The 14,044-nt window shown below is 40.5% G+C and overlaps 1 protein-coding gene across 2 annotated transcripts; it reads right to left on the bottom strand.

Moving 5' to 3' along the window:
• Window positions 1–37: 37 nt before the first annotated feature.
• nipsnap2 (nipsnap homolog 2) lies at window positions 38–13,802 on the bottom strand. 2 transcript variants are annotated; one of them, XM_084126240.1, is made up of 10 exons: window positions 13,657–13,802; window positions 12,670–12,815; window positions 12,529–12,574; window positions 9,309–9,403; window positions 9,070–9,140; window positions 7,549–7,689; window positions 5,946–5,977; window positions 4,047–4,141; window positions 3,831–3,914; window positions 38–1,086 (listed from the first exon to the last, which is right to left on the bottom strand). In XM_084126240.1, exons 1-10 carry the CDS (start codon window positions 13,746–13,748, stop codon window positions 1,022–1,024), a joined length of 867 nt encoding a protein of 288 aa, XP_083982366.1. In that variant the 5' UTR covers window positions 13,749–13,802; the 3' UTR covers window positions 38–1,021. The 2 variants fall into 2 exon arrangements, with proteins under 2 accessions (XP_083982366.1, XP_083982367.1); XM_084126241.1 differs by having other exon boundaries at window positions 12,670–12,809; window positions 13,657–13,785.
• Window positions 13,803–14,044: the final 242 nt, after the last annotated feature.

Raw genomic sequence — 14,044 nt, 5'->3', positions numbered from 1 at the left:
GCGTCCTTCATCTGTGTGAACATGACACAACATGGAGTAGAATGATCATTTATGATTTATTGAATACAGTATTTAGTTGATTTGAAATATTTTGTGCTGTTAAATCCCAGAAGAGTCAGCGTACAGTAGATTGCGCATGCCGTGGTCGCACAGAAAACAAAATCAATCTAGAAAGCGCTCTGTCGGTGAGCTGCTGATCAGAGCAGAACTGGAGACATTTCACAACACAGAAAGGCATATAAAAAGCATGTCTATGTAGAAACAGAACACAAATAAAATACAGCAACTAAATAAAATGGGTTCTAAAAATCTTTTCAATTTTGCACACAACCTGTCCCCAATGAGGCTTTCCCAGTCCCAGTTTTAGCGGAGCACTTGATATGTTGATTCTTGACCAGGGGTTTTATCTGAATATGTAGGATAGATTCTGCTGTACTTGTCATAATGCACTATTAAAACCTGAAATCAGCGTCATGTGGGGGTTTATATTAACAGCAAATAAATATGCAATAAATACATTGATAGATTGCAGCACTCGAACGAGTTTAAAGTGTTCTCTGACTATATTTAATTCATCCAAGTCTGTGTTGAACTAATGCATTCATACATGCTTTTTGTTTTGAGATATTGCAGATCGGAGGTTTATTAGGCACCACGCTGGAAAGGGTTAACGCTCTAACCTGCTAATGTTTATGGTGATTCAATGCACTTTACAGCACGTCTTTCATATAGTATAGCAACAAACTTTATTTAACAGATCTATGGTTGTGTTTTTCCAAGCCATGTGACAACCAGATTTTAGATATGGCTTATGAAGTATTCTCAAAACTCAGTTCAGTAACAGCCTTCATTTCCACTGATTCAATTTGGTTTGCTGGTGCAACTTATGGACAGTTTTTCAGATCAGAACGAGTGCGTTGTGTGTGAAGTTGGTTGGCATCATGACGACAGAGAATGTATCCGACGTCTTGGTCTGGCCTTCAGCTCACGGGGACGTAACGGCGAGGATCTGATGGATTCATTACTGCATCGGAGACCCTTTCAGTGGGATCATTATCCTGGACTCCATGTGCTGAATGAGGGGCACTGAAAACAGATTCAGAGGAGGGTTTTACCACACAACAGAAGATGCGACTGGTGACGTGTTATAGTGCAACATTACAATGGACCAGTCGGCTGTAAACTTCACGCTAGACTGCAGCAACAATAAAATTAAAACAACATTAGTTGAAAATACGATATTGACACTAAATTTTACTTTCATGGTGTCTTAGAATAGCAAAGGTTGCCTCCAGAACACAAAAGGTGATATACAAACGTAAAAGCTGCTCTTTTCTATTCAATAAAGATACATGTCAAGTCCAAAGTAAAGTGCCCGTATTATGCTGTTTCAGATATGTCCTTTCATGCAGTGTGTAACAGAGCTGTTTGTGAATGTCAAAAGATTTATTTTCTCCTGAAAGAAAGAATCGATTCTGAACTGCCGAAACGAGTGGTCAGAAATTTCACTCTCACTTCCTGTTACAAACTAGCATAATGCTGCGCTCAAACACTGTAGTTGTAGAGAAGACATTGTTTTCTGTATTGTGAATCAATTTTGAGCCATCTGACCAAGCAGAGCAGAGCAGACCAATCACAACAGACTGGGCCATCTGACCAATCAGAGCAGAGCAGACCAATCACAACAGACTGGGCCATCTGACCAATCAGAGCAGAGCAGACCAATCACAACAGACTGGAACATCTGACCAATCAGAGCAGAGTAGACCAATCACAACAGACTGGGCCATCTGACCAATCAGAGCAGAGTAGACCAATCACAACAGACTGGGCCATCTGACCAATCAGAGCAGAGCAGACCAATCACAACAGACTGGGCCATCTGACCAATCAGAGCAGAGTAGACCAGTCACAACAGACTGGGCCATCTGGCCAATCAGAGCAGAGTAGACCAATCACAACAGACTGGAACATCTGACCAATCAGAGCAGAGCAGACCAAACACAACAGACTGGAACATCTGACCAATCAGAGCAGAGTAGACCAATCACAACAGACTGGAACATCTGACCAATCAGAGCAGAGCAGACCAATCACAACAGACTGGGCCATCTGGCCAATCAGAGCAGAGTAGACCAATCACAACAGACTGGAACATCTGACCAATCAGAGCAGAGTAGACCAGTCACAACAGACTGGGCCATCTGGCCAATCAGAGCAGAGTAGACCAATCACAACAGACTGGAACATCTGACCAATCAGAGCAGAGCAGACCAAACACAACAGACTGGAACATCTGACCAATCAGAGCAGAGTAGACCAATCACAACAGACTGGAACATCTGACCAATCAGAGCAGAGCAGACCAATCACAACAGACTGGGTCATCTGACCAATCAGAGCAGAGTAGACCAGTCACAACAGACTGGGCCATCTGGCCATTCAGAGCAGAGTAGACCAATCACAACAGACTGGAACATCTGACCAATCAGAGCAGAGCAGACCAAACACAACAGACTGGAACATCTGACCAATCAGAGCAGAGTAGACCAATCACAACAGACTGGAACATCTGACCAATCAGAGCAGAGCAGACCAATCACAACAGACTGGGTCATCTGACCAATCAGAGCAGAGCAGACCAATCACAACAGACTGGGTCATCTGACCAATCAGAGCAGAGTAGACCAGTCACAACAGACTGGGCCATCTGGCCAATCAGAGCAGAGTAGACCAATCACAACAGACTGGAACATCTGACCAATCAGAGCAGAGCAGACCAAACACAACAGACTGGAACATCTGACCAATCAGAGCAGAGTAGACCAATCACAACAGACTGGAACATCTGACCAATCAGAGCAGAGCAGACCAATCACAACAGACTGGGCCATCTGGCCAATCAGAGCAGAGTAGACCAATCACAACAGACTGGAACATCTGACCAATCAGAGCAGAGTAGACCAGTCACAACAGACTGGGCCATCTGGCCAATCAGAGCAGAGTAGACCAATCACAACAGACTGGAACATCTGACCAATCAGAGCAGAGCAGACCAAACACAACAGACTGGAACATCTGACCAATCAGAGCAGAGTAGACCAATCACAACAGACTGGAACGTCTGACCAATCAGAGCAGAGCAGACCAATCACAACAGACTGGGCCATCTGACCAATCAGAGCAGAGCAGACCAATCACAACAGACTGGGTCATCTGACCAAGCAGAGCAGAGTAGACCAATCACAACAGACTGGAACATCTGACCAATCAGAGCAGAGTAGACCAATCACAACAGACTGGGCCATCTGACCAATCAGAGCAGAGTAGACCAATCACAACAGACTGGGTCATCTGACCAATCAGAGCAGAGTAGACCAATCACAACAGACTGGGTCATCTGACCAATCAGAGCAGAGTAGACCAATCACAACAGACTGGGTCATCTGACCAATCAGAGCAGAGTAGACCAATCACAACAGACTGGGCCATCTGACCAATCAGAGCAGAGTAGACCAATCACAACAGACTGGGGCCATCTGACCAATCAGAGCAGAGCAGACTCTCGGAAAGGAGGGATTTAGAGAGACAATCTTTGAACGAACCGTTTTTAGACTGAGAAAAGAGGTGATGTATATTACAAGAAAATTAAAGTGTTTTTTGACCTTGGATGCATGTAAAACAAAAATAACTAGGAACCTTTAAAACAGCATAATAGGGGCACTTAAAAGTGCGAGTACGCTACACAGCAGACCAGAGAAGACGTCATTTAAATGACTAACAAATAAAATGCATGGCAAAACTGTAACGCAGTGTAGCGCGGTGTTTACCGGTGTAATAGACGACTTCATCCCAGCCCTCGTGCTGCCAGGCGGCGTTCCTCGTGTCCTCTCGCGACTGCAGGTCCTTGTACGCTGGAACACACACACACACCACAGAGATGACCATCGGATGACTTCCCAACACTCACACTGGCTATGGAGTGAGTCAAGATCACAACAGTCCATCAGCACTCGTGCTTCTGGGAGCCGTATGTGCACTCATACCCCACAGATGATGGACCATGTAGAGGCTTCCGATCTGAGAGAAGAAGCCGCCGACGGCCTCGCGGTTGTGCTGCCGGTAGCCGATAGCTCGCGCCCTGAGGAACAGGGACATCATCAGACCACCTGTTTCACAACTACACATCTCTTCATAAAGGCCTGTGCACACCAAGAGCAGAACGAATCACTGACGAAAGGCCTTTCAAACCAAGAATGAAATGACCAAAAATTGGCAGACGCTTCAATAAAAAGTGACTTGAGTCGCAGATTTGATCTTTTGTCATGTGAATGCATCGACTGGGAACCCAACCCATGCTCTTGATATTGCTGGTGCCACATTAGACCGTTTGAGCTTCCCTCGCACTTTGTAACACGTCAAAATGAGCCGACGCCCTAACATTATACTTAATTTAATTTTTTCTCCAGAAAGCTTTTTATTTTATTTTGATATTTTTTATTGCAATATTTTGGATATTTTATGTTATTTTATTATTTTATTTACCTTTAAATTACTATATTTGATCAATAAATAATAAATAAATAAATAGTAATTTAAGCACATTCCTCACATTCTTTCAACTTAAATTCAAAATAACTCACAAATTTCATGCATAACCCTTTTAATTCAGCTCAAAATATCTTCCATTGGGAGTCTTTGCCGACCTCTTGTGGAAAAAATATATAAATAACATGATGTTTCATGACTCTAGATGGCGCTATAGCTCTATATGGAGCAGATGAGCTGTTCCGCTGGGTCCTAAAGTCATTTCACTTCAGTGTGCATTCAGATACACTTGTAGACACATTATAAAACATATTTTTTTGCCAAAGTTTTAGCATTTTTAGTTAGAATTTTGAGCATTTCTATGTGTACTGAAGCATTTCTCGCATCCCATTCATTCCTAAGGGGGTCAAATTGATCCGCAAAGGAAGGAATTGTTACTTTTTAAAATTTCAACCACAAAACTCCTCGAATCCATTTAATTTTGTTTGTGTGTTCGTGGTTCAAGTGCGACAGAAGTCCTAGGGCCTTGGACCCCTCTGATGAACACAATTTAGTTTCAGGTCAGAATGACCAGAGGGAAGGATATTAATTGTTGACGAAAGGTGTATTCGCACCAGAAACCGAGATGAGAAAGCAGTCGGTTCACACACAGCTGCTTGGCGGCTGGAATATTGATGGCATGTGATGATTTTTTCTTCTTGATGTGAACAGGTCTTGAGAATCACAGAAACGCACTGTCAGTCAAGCCGATTACTGGCTCTTGATGTAAACAGTCCACTTGTGGACAGACTATTCCTGGATTATTAGTATTGATCATAATATGTTGTTATTGTTACAGCACAACTACAACTTATTATGATAAAGTGATAATAAAGAATAAAGACAAAAGCTTGCCAGAAAATGCGACTCTTTCAGCTGATTTACCAAGTGACAAAACTACATTTCCCATAATCCTATGCAGCAGAATGACAAAGCATCATATAATGCACATTACATCGCAATTATGACTTCTGAAATCGTAAGCGCTCCCAGGGATTCTTGAAGACAGTCCTGCGTTTGAGTTTAGCACATCACATGTTCAGTAGCATTCAATAATCCATCAAATGCTGTATATTACGGAAGTGAAAGCACTTTGAAAAAAAGGTGTAAATCAAAAGTTGTGTTCCAAATTTGAATTTGATATCACAACAAATGTGCCTGCTAAAAGGATTTAAAGTACTTTATCCATTTTAACTCAATGTCCAATTTCAAAACGGCTTTCACAGGATGAATTGTGAGTGTTTAATGATACCTAATTAATGATGACTGGAATGTGTGACCGGGAAAAAGGCAATAAAAGACAGATAACAGGCGATACAGGTCTGCTATGTAGAGGAACAGATTGCTTGTATTCTTACCAGTAGTTGCCCCATTCAATCATGGTCCCGGGCTGCAGGGGAACAACAAAAAGAGACAACTGTAAATCTGAGCGCCAAGCTCATCTCATTCCAGCACGGTAATCACACACTCGGACCAGGACACGCTGAGATCTTAAAGGATAATTCCGGTATTTAGCACTTTGAGTCTCTTTTCTGGTTTGTTTTGGATGAACTAGAGTGGTGGACACAGAAATGTTGACGATGGGTCCCGTCTGGTCAGAATCAATCCCATTGATTTCTGTTGGAGGACTCATTGCTCGTTGATATTACTGCTTCAGACTCAAATATCGAGCGGAAGTTTATACGCGGTTGTGAGGTATCTGAAAAAATAGTTCCACTATAGCAAATAACATGGATTGAAATCATACATTGCGCCGATATATTTATTTTTAATCATCAACGAACACCACTAACCACTCGGTGAGCTGCACAGTTTTGAAAACGAATGTTAAGGGTTGTTTTAAGGACATGTTTGTGCATGCCCGTAGCCAGCCACTCTGAAGCGGTCAAAGGCGACTCTAAACGAGTCAAAGAGTCGAAACAGGACCCATCGTAAACATTTCTGTGTCCACCACTCTAGTTCATCCAAAACAAACCAGAAAAGAGACTCAAAGTGCTAAATACCGGAATTATCCTTTAAACGAGGACTGGTGATGGTGTATAACATCCAGCGTCTCACAATGACTTGTAATATAAAATAAAGCAACATTACGAAGAGCGCGTCTTAAGACAGATTGGCAAGTTCGGTTTTGTTTCAATGATTCAATTCCAAACTGATTCAACAATAGCCCCTTCACACAGCAATCTCGGTGATTACCGTCAAATTACCAGAATGTCTTTACCGGTAAATACACAAACATGCAACAACTGGTCAATTCTGTGATGGATCATCGGAAATTATCTTTAACCGCTGCGCCGCTGTCTTCATTCATCCGCATGAGGAGAAGTGCTTTAGTTTCACTATCTGTTCAATCTGAAAAAATATTTTGACGTCTGAGTGAAAGGCGTAACGGATGATCAAACAGAACGCGTTTTTTTGCTCTTAAAAAACAAGAGCGGCAACGCTGATGAATGGAAAAGAAAGCCGAGTCTCGAGTGTGACACGTTGAAAAAGCTGGGAGACGAGGCTCAACGCTCAAAGATGATCATTTAGCGCATATTTAAATAGAACAACTATTAAAAGCTTTACTGTAAACAGCGCAGAGTAATCACATCATCTCCATAAGTCTCTATGATTGGCCCAAAGCAGACTTCAGACGTCAGCGCGTTCTGACTGTGTACGTGCAAATACCGGTGATCTTCCTTCTGCGTTCACACAGAGCACATTACCAGTACCAAATCGCCGGAACCAATTTGCCGGTATTTTTGGAAAGGTCCTGTTCACACATGATCTCTTACCGGTAAAGACTGTATGTGTGAAAGGGGCATCTATGCATATATGGATCTATTGCTGTTTACACAGATAACGTTATTTAGACGTTGAGCTATATTGCTCAACTGTGACCCAGACGATAACTAGAGCAAACACACGTCACACACTCAAACACACACTCCTCCCTCGCTCTGGGACGCACAGACTCACTCTCAGCTGGTAGGAGCGCAGCTCGTAGATGTTGGGTCCGTCTCTGGGCACGGGCTCGTTCCAGAAGCTGAACTCCAGCAGCAGCTGATTCCTGCGGGACAGGAGCATCTGACCCCTCTCCTTCCGGTACTCCAGGAACTCCTGCGCTCAGCACATGACATACAGCAGATGAGTGACACTGCCTGACGGAGGGCTAATGCAGTGCAACCGGCGCGTTCCCCGAGTAAAAGCTCCATGCTTCTTCTTTGAGTTTTAACTATAACTATAAACCTTTAAAGACAGCCTTACTGTATTGTTAATCGATTGTATTTGTTTCAGGTGAATCCGTCAGCCCACATTATTGCACAATGTTTAACAGTGGCATTCTAGGTGAAAAACTACATTACCCATGATGCTGTGCAGAGAATTCCACCAATCAGAGAGTCGAAACAAACAAAACCCGTCTAAAGATCTCGTTAGCTCCGCCCACTCCCATGAAGCACAGTCAACGACAATCGACTCGGTCTCCATCCACTCTCAAAATACTTTAATATTTGATTATACTGCATATATTTTGCAATAAACTTAAAATATTTTGCTTAATTCGTTGTTTATATACAGTATAAACTCTTTCACTAAAGCCGTTATGATTAGTAGCTGGTTGGTTTGGTTCATGGCTTATAACGCTTTAACAAAGACTTTTTTGAAATCCCCATAGGAGAAATACTTCTGGAACTGATACAGTGGGCAGGAACTGATGCGCTCTGGAATGCTTGATTCTGATTGGCTAGTTGTGTCATTCCGAGATGTGTTAATCCCCAATAACAACCGTCGCCAATGGTAACGCTGAACATCACCAACTCTCAAAACATGGATTACACCGGTGACTCGAAGGCTCTTTATAAATATAACAAACTCTGAGAGCACACGATCTGGACATCTGCAACTTTTAAACCGACTCGACTCTACTCGACTCTGCTGCTGAAAGAGGTCTGAATCAACGATTAATCAGTTTTGACTGTGCTAAGAGCGCTATGATATGTAGATATGATATGAGATATGTTCTACAATATGTACTTCACGAAAGACGTACTAGTTCTGTGTGAAGTTGAAGCACAACACAAAGTTAAGCGCATTATTATTGTCATCAATTCTTAACACGAATGACACATTTTCGTCTTTTAAGGTGTGTGCGAGGTTTAAAGTTGATTAATTTCTTGACTGCCGTTTGCAAATATTTGACATTTTAATAGTAGAATTTTTTTTTGTCATTTGCTAATTTTCTTTTACTGTATTTGCCATGGTTCGATCTGTTTTCCTGCTGTCTTGTTCCCCTGGCAGGATAATTTCATCATTTTTATCATTTTATTTCTTTAGTTTTAAGGGAGTAGGTGGTTCTTATACACCTTGGTTTTCATGACAATAAAACTCGATCACACTCTTTTGGCAGTGAATGATTTGGGCTTTTGGGCTGGAAAACAAACTGCAATTCTTGGTGTAAATTCACAACACAAAAGCATAACATTCCTGGTACTAGATTACCTTGTTATTCTTCAGTTTATTCATGACTTCAGTAAGAGCTGGATATCCTCCTCTGTACCGCCACAAGTGCACTACATAGTGAACCAGACGCAAATGTCACAGTGTGTCAGCGCTCACGTAAACATGAAGAGAAACACATCTCACTCATTTATACATTTAACCCTTTCGTGACCTTCCGACCCCGAACTCTCGTCCCAAACACACCAGACAGACTCTATAGATCGTGTTGAAGTATTTACCGGCTTGGTCTTGCTCCCCGTACCAGGTGTTCCACGTGCCCACCAGCTCACACGGGTAATGCTTGTCATCGTGGATGGACGGCAGCACCTCGTTACTGTGGAAACAAGTCAGACCGGGTCAAGCGCGTGTCAACGACTGTCTACGGTAGCATACAAACCATAAAATGACTAAAACAACTTTACAGTTCATATATTACAGTTATGGACAAAAAGAGTTTTACAAATTGATAAATATCACATTTCAGTTTTTAAACTATTTTTTTAAGAAGGACGAGTTATATTGAATAAATGAATAATCATTTCATATACACACTCACCGGCAGTGTTGGCGGGAACTCATTACAAGTAACTTGAGTTACGTAATCAGATTACTTTTCCAAGTAACTAGTAAAGTAACGCATTACTTTTTAAAATTTACAACAAAATATCTGAGATACTTTTTCAAATTAGTAACGCAAGTTACTTTGTTTTCCCATGTATTGACTGACAGCTCTCCTGTCCCCATGTTGAGACAAACTGAAGTGCAGAGGCGTTGTGTGTAAACATGATGTTACGTAGTTCTAGACTAAATGTGAGCATTTATCTCACTTGCACAAAAAAAAGATTAAATATTCCTCAAAATGAATAAAATCAGTGAACTGCAGAATCAGAATACTACAGAACATTTAGTTTTTATTGGTAAAGTAAGTGTTAAACGTTCTTCTCCTGCATCTAGGTTTGTCTGAGCGGCGCCCTCTACTGTACACGTGTGAATCTGTGTTTCCTTCAGCCTCACGCTTATTATTTCACTTCTGGTGTGAAAGGGTCTTTACATTTGCCCAAAAATATAACTTTTTTCTTATAAAAAAAAACAAGCCCATCCCAGGTGAAAAAAAGTAATGCAAAAGTTTTATTTTATAAAATGCATTATTTATATATATATATAAAAAAGTAACTAAGTAACGCAATTAGTTACTTTTTAAGGGAGTAACGCAATATTGTAATACATTACTTTTCAAAGTAACTTTCCCCAACACTGCTCACCGGCTGCTTTATTAGTTCACCTACTCATCAACGCAAATATCTAATAAGCCAGCAACTCAAAGCATGTGGACATGATCAAGAGGATCTGGTGAAGGTCAAACTGAGCGTCAGAACAGAGAAGAAAGGAGATCTGAGTGACTTTGAACGTGGCATAGTAGCAAAGTTGAGTCTGCGCTACTTTGATCTAATATTTGATGTTTTTTAAAATGTTGTAGATTTAAGTAGCAAATGAGAATCGCTAAAATTATTGAATATATTTTGAAACAAAGGTCTTCTTAATGATTTTCAGTTCTGTTCAAGCTAATTAAAGCAACATTTTTTCAATAACGGAAGAATATGTAAAAGTATGGCATTTGAGGTAAAAGGCATAATAATAAACATGATAACAAATATCTGGCTGACTTTTCCATCTGTTGACATGACATGGTCAGATTCAGATGGTAAATATCATATATTAAGTTTGGTGTCCACCTTAGAGATAATCACCACATTTATAATGAAAACATCATTTTTAAAAATATTATATTAATCATATAATATAATAAAATATAATTATTAAATTATTACTGGATCTCAATCAATGCTTTCAGAATCTTTACTTTTTAAAATAATTTTGTTTCTGTATTCTTAAAATGAACATTTTAATGACAGTATATTTATTGAACAAAAATTAATTGAGCAAAATAGAGCTAAAGTGATTGTTTTGAACAAGTATTAACTTAGACATTATCACAAATAATGCTTTAACAATAGTGTGTCTGTGGGGTGAAAGACCCTCCTCACCACCTCATATATTTATAAGATCATTTTTTTATATATATATATATATATCTGTTGCTCCATCAATGTTCAAAGCAAACATATATTTTTTTTTCTGCAATCATAGACTATAGGAATAATGAAAAGCAATTGTTTTCTTAAGGTGTGCCTTATATGTAGATTGTTTAGATCATATCTAACAAAAATGATAACGTGTGCTAAAATGATGAGAAGAACCCTAAAACGCTTCATAACCTGTAGACCATCAGTTTGATGCTGTAAATGTGGTCTGATGCTCCACGATCAACAAACAGAAAAGTACAGTGTGATTCAGATGATCGTTTGCTCATTCATCTGGAGTTTGTTGACTTCACTTTAATGAAGTTCAAAAGAGACTCGCTTGTGGCAAAGACGAACACTTTAGCTTAATGAACCTGCCAACCTGTAGAATGAGCAACAGCGACGCGGTTTTACTCTGAAACACACATTTATTTAATTAAATCATAACCTTTTGAAGTTTAATAATCACATTTTCCCCACATTTAAAACCTCATGAAATGATAACCAAGACCTTTTCTTATACACTGCAAAAAATGCATTTCTTGCTTAGTATTTTTGTCTGGTTTCCAGTCCAAACATCTAAAAATTCTTAAATCAAGATGCATTTACTAGATAAGTAAAGTCAGATAAGATATGATGTCTTGTTTCCCAAGGGAATTAATCAAAATTAAGTGAGTTTTTGCTTAAAACAAGCTAAATTTTCTGTCCATGGGGTAAGAAAAATAATCTTAATTCAAACAGAAATCATTTTTCTTAACCCCAGATGGACAGATCATTTTGCTTGTTTGCTTTTGCTTTTGATTTATTTCCCCAGAAAACAAGACATAATATCTTATCTAATTTTACTTATCTAGTAAATGCATCTTGATTTAAGAATTTTTAGATATTTGGACTGGAAACCAGACAAAAATACTAAGCATTTTTTGCAGTGTACCAATTACGATATTTGGTTTAAGACTTTTTATGGCCTTACATTTTTAAATCTGAATTTAAGGCTTTTTAAGGACCGGCATAGACCCTTGTAAACCAGAGAAGAACTTTTTTCATAAAATCACTGTCAGATTCAAACGCTTTGAGACATTCAGACACGTTTGTGTTGGACTTCAGCGTGTGATTGATCAGTGCATCTCAAGTCTTGCGTAGAGCGTAAACACTCGAGGAATGAGGGATGAGGAATGGGCTTTAGCGGACTCCTGCCAGTGCCGCTGCCAACCACGGACAGGAATAGAAAGCAAGACATTTGCTAGTTTGAACTTCAGTAGTCAAACCAGTTCAGTCTCAAGGGACTCTGAAGAAGTTAAAAACAGCTTGATTTACGTGATTAATACCAAACAGCCTCGTCTGACCTGGTTCGCTGATGTGAGGAATCCTGACTCACCAGAGTTTGTTGTACGCCTCGAGACACTCGGGCTTCACGTTGTGAACTACAACACAACAACACATATATGTGGGTCAATGAACACATCACACTGGCATTGAGACGTTTAACAGCGGAGGGCAAACAATCAGCAGAGCTTACACTGTATTTTGTACAAGTTGTTGTCCTCTTTCTTGGCTAACAGATGGGAGTGAGCGTCTTTCCTCGGATCCACCTTCCGCACAAACAGTGATTTGAACCAGCTGTCCTCTCGCTGCCGGTTAGTAGATGCTGACAGACCTCTGAAACTGGACAATATATGTGCATTCGTTAAAGGGTTAGTTCACCCCACGGTAAAAACTACCCCAGAATTTACTCATTCTCAAGAAGGCCTTTGTTAACCCTCTGGGAGTCGTGTGGATTACTTTTATGATGGATGGATTTGCTTTTTTGGCCTTTAAAATCTGAGTTACTATTTGCTCCCATTATAAAGCTTGGAAAAGCCAAGATATTTTTTAATATAACTTTGTGTTCGTCTGAAAGCAGAAAGTCATTCACGTATGATGGCTTGAGGGTGAGTAAATTATGGGATAATTTTCATTTTTGGGTGAATTAACCCTTTAACTGATACAATAGACATGTGTGTTACTTTGCATTAAGAAACCATACAGGCCTACACATTTTTATTTCCCCATGTCATTGCAACAGAATCTAAGTAGTCAGTAATTGTGGTTGTATTACAGGACGTCATAATGATGTGTTTCTAATATTGTGCATGTATCATTCATCAGTTAAACGATTACAACCTTTCATTAACCAGTGCATGAAAACGCCAAATCTTCATGTTGTGTTTATCATAACACACACGTGACGGTCTCTGCTATATTACTATGACCTTGAGCAGTGTATCCAGCGCACGTCCAGAAGCCTCTGTCATTTACATAGCAAACAGCACAACAGCTGAGCTGCTTAAACACACACTTTTAAATCAAGCAAATAGTGAAGTTTTCGATGTTTGAATGCCTTCTGGAGTAATCACGTCTTTACTAATGCGCCCTGCGTTTCTAAAGTCCCGTGAGCCCGCGGTATCTGCGCACTAAAGCACTAATCAGCAGATTTATAACATGTAATTGAGATAAACTGTCTGACCTGATAACAGCAGTAACGTGTCCCTTCGCCCGGCCCGTGTTTCTAGCCTGATACAGGCCCGAGCAGGAGCTCTGAAGGACTCTGGTCGCCATCTTCCACTGATAGGACACAAACAGCAGGAGAGGAAAGAGTTAAACTCCTGCAGTGCCACACGCCGCCGCCAGGGGCGCGATAGAGACGCGTGCGATTCACGAGCGGCAGGGAGGGGGCGCGATAGAGACGCGTGCGATTCACGAGCGGCAGGGAGGGGGCGCGATAGAGACGCGCTTTAGTTTATTATATTTTCCTTCCTTCCTTTCCCTCCTTAACAGGAAGAGGTCCCATTGAGATGAAATCTCTTCTTCCAGATAGTCTTGGTCAAGATGGCTCTGTAAAGTTCCACATAAAA

The sequence above is a fragment of the Abramis brama genome, assembly GCF_963993115.1.
Source record: "Abramis brama genome assembly, chromosome: 10".
Classification (NCBI taxonomy): Eukaryota; Metazoa; Chordata; class Actinopteri; order Cypriniformes; family Leuciscidae; genus Abramis; species Abramis brama.
This window is presented reverse-complemented; position numbering and strand designations above follow the sequence as displayed.

What these genes read in the sequence shown, in the direction of transcription:
- nipsnap2 (XM_084126240.1), bottom strand. Translation starts at nt 13,748, where the DNA reads ATGGCGACCAGAGTCCTTCAGAGCTCCTGCTCGGGCCTGTATCAGGCT. An exon ending in GAGGCGTACAACAAACTCTG is followed by an intron (nt 9,404 to 12,528) that starts GTGAGTCAGGAT and finishes TTGTTTCCACAG; the next exon opens with TAACGAGGTGCTGCCGTCCA. An exon ending in TGAAGTCGTCTATTACACCG is followed by an intron (nt 1,087 to 3,830) that starts GTAAACACCGCG and finishes ATCTGTTTTCAG; the next exon opens with TGCCCCTCATTCAGCACATG.